At 35.2% G+C, this 9,683-nt stretch overlaps 1 protein-coding gene across 1 annotated transcript; it reads left to right on the top strand.

Annotated features, from left to right (window-relative positions):
• The first annotated feature begins 8,461 nt into the window (after positions 1–8,461).
• LOC149033833 (uncharacterized) lies at positions 8,462–8,932 on the top strand. Its single transcript, XM_089178509.1, has 2 exons — positions 8,462–8,609; positions 8,679–8,932. The coding sequence occupies exons 1-2, from the start codon at positions 8,462–8,464 to the stop codon at positions 8,930–8,932; spliced, it is 402 nt and encodes a 133-aa protein (XP_089034635.1).
• Positions 8,933–9,683: the final 751 nt, after the last annotated feature.

Here is a 9,683-nt window from a genome sequence, read left to right on the forward strand (position 1 = left end):
ATTTTAAATGGAAAGATGGCGAAATGAAAAAAAAATGTCAAATTTTTAGATCGATAATTTTCTTCATAATATTTTTTTCTATGTAGAGTATGATGCCAGAAGATTTAACAAATATTGCAAATATGAAGGTTAAAGATGGAACAGGATACACACCGCAAGTCCGTTCTTTTGCATTATCTTTACATTTTTATTCGCCTAAGGCTTACAGATACGTTCGAGAAAAGTTCAATAACAATTTACCATCTGTATCAATTATAAAATCTTGGTACAGAGTAGTGGATCGATCTTCTGGGTTTACAGATGAATCTTTTAAAGCTATTGAATTGCGATGTGCAGAGAAGAGCGGTATAGTTAATTTGGTTCTGGATGAAATGTCAATAAAAGAAGAAATAATTTATGATAAAAAAGAATTTCATGGAGGCATAAGCTTCGGGACAGTACAAAATTCAGATTCTGCTTACTCTGATAATGATAACCCTATTACAGCAAAAAATGCATTAGTTTTAATGGCAGTTTCGATGAACGAAAATTGGAAAATCCTAATTGGTTATTTTTTGGTTAGATCATTGAATAGTGAAGAGCGGGCAAGTATCTTGAGATTGGCATTTGAGCTACTACACAAAGCTAATTGCAAAGTTTATTCATTAACCCTTTCGGCCCGAGCGGTGACTATAGTCACCCAACATTTGACGCTCGCTATGTACGAACGGTGACTATAGTCACCCAACATTTGACGCTCGTTATGTACGAGCGGTGACTATAGTCACCCAACATTTGACGCTCGCTATGTACGAACGGTGACTTAGGTCACTCGCGACTCTTCATGAGCAGAATATATATGTTATCTCCATGGTAATCCATCGCAAGTATTTTGCACTTGTTTTACGCTGCCTAATAAAACTGACGAAATGAGCAACAGTATAAGAAAAGTATTTTAACAGTACGCTTGTCTCGGCTCGCTCAGAAGTTCGGAATATTTTCACGGTATGTGTGAATTTTTCTGCATTATCACATCATTTCATTTTATTATATTTTTCGTTTATTTCGTACCCTTCAAAGATAATGAATAGGAATTGCAAAAGAAGGAAAGGAAACTGTTACTCCATCGAAAATGAGAGTAATGAGATGTACGACAAATCTTCGGAGTCCGATAGCGATACTGCAGTCAATAATATTTATACTAGAAAGAAGCCAATTCGTCGGACAAAAGTACTTAGCACCTCAGAATCTGAAGATGATAATATTGAAGATGCTTTGCCACCAACTTCTTCTCATAATATTCAATGGACTACGGAGAATGCTGAATTAACATTTCATAACTTTGATCTTTCCAATTCCGGACTTCAGACAGAAAACTTAAAATTTTCCTCTACAATATTACATTATTTTGAATCATTCTTTTCACCTGATCTTGTAGGCTTTATTGTAGATAAGACAAATAAGTATTGGGCACGTATAGTAAGTGATAAGACGTGTAATGTCAAAATTGGAACAACTGTTGACGAACTCTACTGTTTTCTCGCTTGTACCTTACTAATGTCGCGAAATAAAAAGTTACGGCTTCGTGAATATTGGTCCAAGGATAAACTTTTAAAATCTGATATTTTTAGCGAAATTATGTGTAGAGATAGATATTTAGTTTTATTGACAATGTTGCATTTTAGTGATGATAATCAAAATTCTTCTGATCGTTTGCAAAAAATAAGTAGTGTTTCAAGCAGACTTCAAAAATCGTTCAAAGACTTGTTTTACCCGTTTCAAAATTTATGTATAGATGAAAGTCTATTACTGTACAAAGGTAGGCTATCTTTTAAACAGTATATACCGGCCAAAAGAAGCCGATTTGGCATAAAAACGTATGTATTATGTGATTGTAAAACTGGCTATGTACTAGATATTATCGTATATACGGGCAGTGAATCACACGTGACAGAGAACATGGAAAACATTGGCAAAACAGGAAATATCGTTTTAACATTTTTTGAAACCGTACTTGTGAAAAGGCCATTCACTGTATGTTGATAATTATTATAGCAGCCTTGCTCTTTTTAAGTTATTACATACAAATGTAACGAATGCTTGTGGAACTGTAAAGCGAAGGCGAAAAGGAATGCCTGTAATGAACAGAAAATTAGAAAAAGGCGAGGTTGATTTTCGGACATCAAGTAATTTGCTGGCCCTTAAATGGCGAGATAAAAGGGACGTACTTATGTTATCTACTTTCCATACTAGCGAATTTATATCTACAGGAAAAAGAAATTATAGGACGCAAGAAATTGTATATAAACCTAAATGTATAGTCGATTATAATTTGTCAATGGGCGCTGTCGACAAACGTGATATGGTCATAAGTTCTATTAAATCCGTTAGAAAATCTATAAAATGGTACAAAAAATACTTTTTCCATTTGCTAGACATTGCCGTTTGGAATTCCTATTGTTTATATAAATACAAAACAAAAAAAGATATTTCTATAGCTACTTTTCATCTTGAATTAATACGGCAAATATTACGAAAATATCATAAAAACGATGTTAGACAAAGCGGTCCTAAATCTGCGGATAAATATCCTTTGAGACTTACTGGTAGACATTTCCCAGAGATTTACACTAACGAGAAAACAAAACGAAAATGTGCACTGAGAAAGTGCATTGTTTGTACTAAGAATGGTGTTCAACGACAATCACATTACCAATGTAAAACATGTGACGTAGGCCTTTGTGTATACCCGTGCTTTCAAATTTATCATACAAAATTGCATTATTAAATTATAAAATCTGGATGTTTATGTGTTTCATTTATATTATTAAATTATATTTTCTAATTGCATTATGTTATAATTTTTTAAGCATTTTTTTTTACGAGCGACTGCACTCGCTCTGCGTAAGATAGCGTGGTATTGTGCGTCTGACGGGCGCTTAAGTTGTTCCGCAAGTACGGACGTTTGCCGCGGCTGCTCGGTCAGCGGGGACGGCGCGACGCAGAATGCGTCCGGACCGAAAGGGTTAACATTTGACGGAGCAGCTTCAAATATAAGCATGTGCAATTCTTTAGGTGCTAATTTGAACTTCGAACCCAGTTTTAAGCCTTACTTTACTAATCCGGCGACATCTGAAAAATGTTATATATTTTATGATTTCTGTCATATGATTAAACTAATACGAAATACTTTTGGAGATCACAAAATAATCAAAACTGTTGATAATAAATCTATTTTGTGGTCATACATTGAGAAATTGTATGACCTACAATGCAAAGAAGGCTTGAGAGTAGCTAATAAGTTAACCAAAAAACACGTTAATTATCAAAATAATAAAATGAACGTAAAATTAGCCATACAAACACTTAGCGAAAGTGTGTCGAAAGCTTTAAAGTTTTTACAAATAATTGATGATCCAGAAATCCAAAAGGACTTTGAAGGTAGTTCTGAAACAGCTTTATTTGCTTAAATTTTAACAATATTGGTGATATGTTAAATTGTAAAAATAAATTTTCTATGGGTGAATTCAATACCCCTTTGAATGATGAAACTTATCTGAAAATGAAAGACCATGCTTTAAAATTTGAAAATTATATTATTAATTTATGTAATGACAAGGGAACACCTTTAATTTATACTAAACGAAAAACTGGCTTTATTGGGATGATTATAGCTCTAAGGAATATATTTCCTTTTTATGATCAATTAAAAAAAGAAGGAATGAGTTATTTATTGACATATAAGCTGTCTCAAGATTACATTGAAACATTTTTTAGCGCTATCAGAAGTCGTGGAGGTTTCAATAATAATCCTAATGTTTTACAATTTAAAAATGCGTATAAGCGTTTGTTGGTAAGGCATGAATTGAAACAATTCGAAAATGGTAATTGCGCCTTTGACAATGTAGACATTTTACACGTATCATCAAGCACAAGAAATTGTTACGACCAAATTGGACATGCAGATTTGCTTCAAAACACTGAAAATCCCGATATTTCGGATCACGATTATATTCGTTAGTGCTGGGATATATATATACATATATAGGGAAATCAATCGTTTTGTATCCGGCTAAAGATATCTAATCTCCCCATGTTGCCGACACTACTTAACCCTTTCGTTACGGGTGCCGTATATATACGGCATCCGCGAGACAGCCTGTGGGTACGGGTGCCGTACATATACGGCATCCGCGAGACGGCCTATGGGTACGGGTGCCGTATATATACGGCATCCGCGCGACGACCTGTGGGTACGGGTGCCGTATATATCCAGCGGCTTGCAGATACGAGTGCCATCTCTCGTCGGAAAAAAAATTTACTGTATCGGCAGAGTATCTCTTCATTCTATCGATCAATATTGGATTGATCATTCGAAAAGAATAAAACGTAAATATTACAGGCATAGCTCGCGTATAGTAATTGAGCCAGAAGTTAATATTACGTAGAATATTAATATTAATATTACGCATATTAATATTAATATTACGCAGAAGAAAAAAAGTGAGAGAAATTGGAAGGATTACTGTACAATTTTAGAGTTTAAAGGTTATAATTATTTATTTGTAATTTTTGTTCGAAGCTTTGTTTAAAATTTGTTTTGTAAAATATCTTTTTCGCCCTTATTAGAATGCCACAGCGAAGTTCAAAGAGAATGTTATTTTTGAATGGATTGACAGATTCAGAGTACAGTTCAGACAATGAAAACGAAAATAATTTTACACTACGAAAAAAAAGAAGAAATATATGTAGTACTTCAGAGTCAAACGCCGAAAAGGATGAAAAAGACGACATTAGCTGCGATACATGGTCTTCAAAAACTTTTATACCTAAGATACATCAATTTAAACAAAAAAATTCAGGAATTATAAAAAATATTAGTCGATCAGCAAAATTTATTGAATACTTTGAACTCTTCGTTTCTGAAGAGTTTGTGCAATTAATTGTAACCGAAACAAATCAGTATTGGTTTAAAAAAAATAACAACAATATGAATTCAGAAGGAACAGTATTATCTGAATTGTATTGTTTTTTTGCTGTAACGTTTTTAATGACACGGAACAAGAAATTATCGTTAGTAGAATATTGGAGTGTCGATAAACTCCTACATAGCGATATCTTCGGAGATATTATGTCTAGGGACCGATATTTTAAATTGTTAGAAATGTTACATTTTAATCATGATGATGGACCTATCAACGATCGGTTATGCAAAATACGAAAAATCACTGACATGCTTCGAAAAACGTTTAGCCGAACATTCCAGCCCTACCAACAGTTATGTATAGATGAAAGCTTACTTTTATATAAAGGGCGGCTATCGTTTAAACAGTACATCCCTTCAAAAAGGAGTAGGTTTGGGATCAAGTCGTTTATTTTGAGTGACTGCAAGACAGGGTTTATTCAAGACATTATTGTTTATGCTGGGTCATCAACCACAGTGAACAGCGAAAATAAGGGTATTGGAAAATCAGGGGCAATAGTCGAATCACTAATGAAGCCCTACCTAGGAAAGGGCCATACCCTTTTCGTAGATAATTGGTACACAAGCCCAGCCTTGTTCAACTTATTACACAAAAATCGGACAAATGCTTGCGGAACCGTAAGTAAAAGGCGGAGCGGAATGCCAAAGTTCAATGATCGATTAGAAAAAGGGGAGGCATCTTTCCGCTCATCCAATAATTTACTAGCTGTAAAGTGGGTTGACAAGAAAGAAGTGTACATGCTTTCCACCATACACACAGAAGATTTTGCAACGGTCTCCAAGCGTGGGAGAGAAAGAGTAGTTCAAAAACCGGTCTGCGTATTAGATTATAATAATTCGATGGGTACTGTAGATAAAGCAGACATGGTAATAAGCACCGTAAATTCAACAAGAAAATCTTTAAAATGGTATAGAAAATTTTTTTTTCATTTGTTAGACGTATGTGTATGGAATGCATATTGCCTCTACAAACATAGAACGAAAAAAACAATACCCATGGCTAAATTTCATTTAGAATTAATCAGGGAAATCCTAGAGAAGTATCATAAGGGCATAAATTACCACCATCGAACGGGCAATAATAATCCATCGAGACTTATTGAACGACATTTTCCTTCGGCCTATGCCCCGGCAGGAAAGAACCGAGTTAGAAGGTGCGTCGTTTGCACGGCAAATGACAAAAGACGGGAAACTAGATATGAATGCAAAAGTTGTAACGTAGGTTTATGCGTAGATCCATGTTTTAAAATTTACCATACCGAATTAAATTACTAAGAATTATAACTTGACGTTGTAGTTATCATAAATTATATTTTTATTTATAATAATAACGAAATCTGTAAATATGTAAATAACAATATGCTTTAAAATATACTCGTTTTCAAATTTCTCAAACAATATGACGAGACAGTTGATAAGTATCTCTTAAAAAAGTGTAGATATGAGAGAATTTCAAGGTAGTGTTGAAAGAAGTAATAGCAAACGCCAAAGACTACCGACGTGCAAAGTGCACGCTTTTCGGCGCGGTGCCCCGTTCAGTGGCGTCACTCCGGCGGAACGGACTACCGTAACGAAAGGGTTAAGATATAAAATATATTCTTTATTTCCACAAGTTATTGTTGATTACAATTACAATATAATACCGCTTCGCAACCTCTCACACTCACTCAGACTTTACAGAATCACTACTTACTCGCTATTCTTTCACTATTTACTCGCTTATTAACGCTCGTATCGAATCGCGCTCATTCTCGTCGCTCGGTTCTCTCCACGCTACCGCCGAAAAAACGTTCGCTCACGCGTGACCGTCTTCTCCCTATGAGGTTTCTCCCCCACCCTACATCCCCGAGGGACAAAACATCTTCGAAACGCTCTCGAACCTTTGGACTCACACAGACTTACACACACAACTACTTCACTTGCAAGGAGCAGGCCAAACCCCGTCTTTCCTTATTCAGACAGTCCTTCGTTGCCTACCCTCCCAGCATGCGTTTACTCTTTGATATTCAACACTCCCCACATATATATGTTAAACATTCAGATTTAAAGCAACCATGGACATAATTATTAGAACAGGTTTCTAAGCAATTAGTCATACTATCAAATGTCAACCGCAACATCAAAGGTTAAAATCTCGTCCTTGTAGAACATGTCAGGGATGTTGAAGAACTTCGTCGGAAAACCGCAAGTTATTTAATAAAGTCACGAGTTATTCGATAAGCATTGGTCCATGCAACACCTTACTCAACTTCTTTAAACGTAAATAATAATTAGATGATTTATTCTTTTAATATAAATTTTGAAGATCAAATAATAAATATTGCTTTATTTGTTGTATTTTAGATAAATGCAGCTCTATGTGTGACTGACGTGCAATGCAATTGTGTTTATAATAAAAGTAAAAAATGTAAACACATTGCCGCATTGATTTACTTCATTAAGGGTTCATTCTGGTTTATAATTTTGAAAAAATTATTTTTTTTTGCATTTTTCGAAAGTAGACATATGTAGAATTATTATACAAAAATTTTAGAACGATCCGAGCAGTCTAAGTATATTATTTTGCGACCCAAACACAGAGATATTACAGAGAGAGGAGACAAACCATAAACGGTTGTTTAAGTGGAAATGTCTCTGCATATTATTCAGAATGGTGTAGGAAAACAAAACTAGTATTCAGTTTTTTTCGCTATATTCTTTTTTTTGGAAAGGTTTTTTGGTATTGGTGTGCATGGTATAAATATGTTTTGCAAACTTATGGACCTCGAAAAAGGTTTAAGTATCTCTGCATATTATGGAATCGTTGACTTTATACTAATCGCGGTCAATACTGTTTTTAACGTAGTGTCGCATAAAGCCGTCACCGAAGAGCAACTCGAAAACAAGATACGAGGAGAACCAGAGGATATTCTGTCTGTTTCTGGCGACGGCTCTTGGGCCAAAAGAGGATTCTCTTCGTTGATTGGAATAGTTTCTCTAATTTTAAAATACAGTGGAAAAATTGTCGTCGTTTCTATAACGTCAACTTACTGTAAGGGATGTGAGATGTGGAAAAGAAAAGTGAAGGAAGTAAACTATCTTGCCTGGTACGAACAGCATAAAACGCATTGTACGATAAACCATGAAGGTAGTGCCGGGAAGATGGAGGTTGATGGTATCGTGGAGATGTTTCTTCGATCACTCAAGAAGTTCTCCGTAAAATATGGTTTTTATGTCGGCGATGGCGACACGAAAACTTTTCAAATGTTGCTAAATGTTTTTCCCTACCGCGAAGATTTTGTTATCAAAAAATTAGAGTGTGTTTTACATGTTGTAAAACGAGTTTTCAACCGTGCTAATGAAGCACGAAAAGCACAGTTTTAAAAGAGAAAAGCTTTGAAACAAGCGGAAGCCAAGAAACCTGCTGCAAAAAAAGGACCAAAGAAAGTTGTAAAAAAGAAAAAAGTTATTAAAAAAAGTGTTCCAGTGATTAAAACTCAACGATTGACTATAAAGTTGATGAAGGAATTGTCAACTAATTATGGGTTAGCTGTTCAAAGAAATAAAAATTCAATTGAGAACATGAGAAAGGAAATTTGGGCAGGGTACTATCACAAAATTTCTACTGATGATGACCCGCAACATACATACTGTTCTAGCAACTGGTGTAAGTATCGTAAAGTTGAGGCAGTTAAAACCCTTGATACTTATAAACATCCTCCTCCTCTCGCTAAAGATGTCCAAGAAGTATTAAAGCCAGTGTACGAAGACCTGACAAAACCAGAATTGCTTGAAAGATGTTTAGGTGGCAACACTCAAAATAATAATGAGTGCTTCAACAAATGCGTTTGGGCTATGGTGCCTAAACATCTATTTAATGGTAAAAAAATTGTGGAAATAGCTTGTCAATTGGCAGCTTGTATATTTAACCCTTTCAGCGCTATGAACCCATATATGGGTTCTCACACAACCATTCGTTTTTGGCTATGAACCCACATATGCGTTCTCGCGCAACCATTCAGTTTAGGTTATGAACCCACATATGCGTTCTCGCGCAACCATTCAGTTTAGGTTATGAACCCACATATGCGTTCTCGCGCAACCATTCAGTTTAGGTTATGAACCCACATATGCGTTCTCGCGCAACCATTCAGTTTAGGTTATGAACCCACATATGCGTTTTCGCGCAACCATTCAATCGAAAAGGAAATCGATAAACAGATATATGTGACTGGGGCCTATGAGCCTTTATAGATATAACAAAAGGCGTTTATGCAATCGTTTATCAATATTGTTAATTAAATTTGTGTGTGCATTCATTGCACATTAGCTAACATATCGCTACCTAATACTTTTGAAGGTTATAAGTACTGCTACTTTACTTTTTCGTTTTAAAATTTAATTTTAAATTACCCTTAAAATGTCTGAGAATGAGTTTGAACACATTAGTAACAGTGATAGTGACGTGTCCTATGAACATGACATTGAAACAGTTGAAATTAAAACACTTAAAAGAAAAAAGGATGCGGTATTCGTCATCGGATTCCGCCGAGATCTATAAGAAGACCAAGAGATTACGAATAAACTGTGCACAAGCGGTGAGAATTAACACAATAGGTTGGATGTTAGAGCAAAAATAATCAAACCTTCTTTTGTAGCTTCGGAAACAGAAGAGAGAGTTCCATTATATAACCGAAGCAGAAGACATCTTCGAATATTTAGCACATCTTCTGAAGAGGAC

The sequence above is a fragment of the Polistes dominula genome, unplaced genomic scaffold (genome assembly GCF_049000335.1).
Source record: "Polistes dominula isolate Pdom_NZ unplaced genomic scaffold, Pdom_raw_medaka contig_333, whole genome shotgun sequence".
NCBI classification, from domain to species: Eukaryota; Metazoa; Arthropoda; class Insecta; order Hymenoptera; family Vespidae; genus Polistes; species Polistes dominula.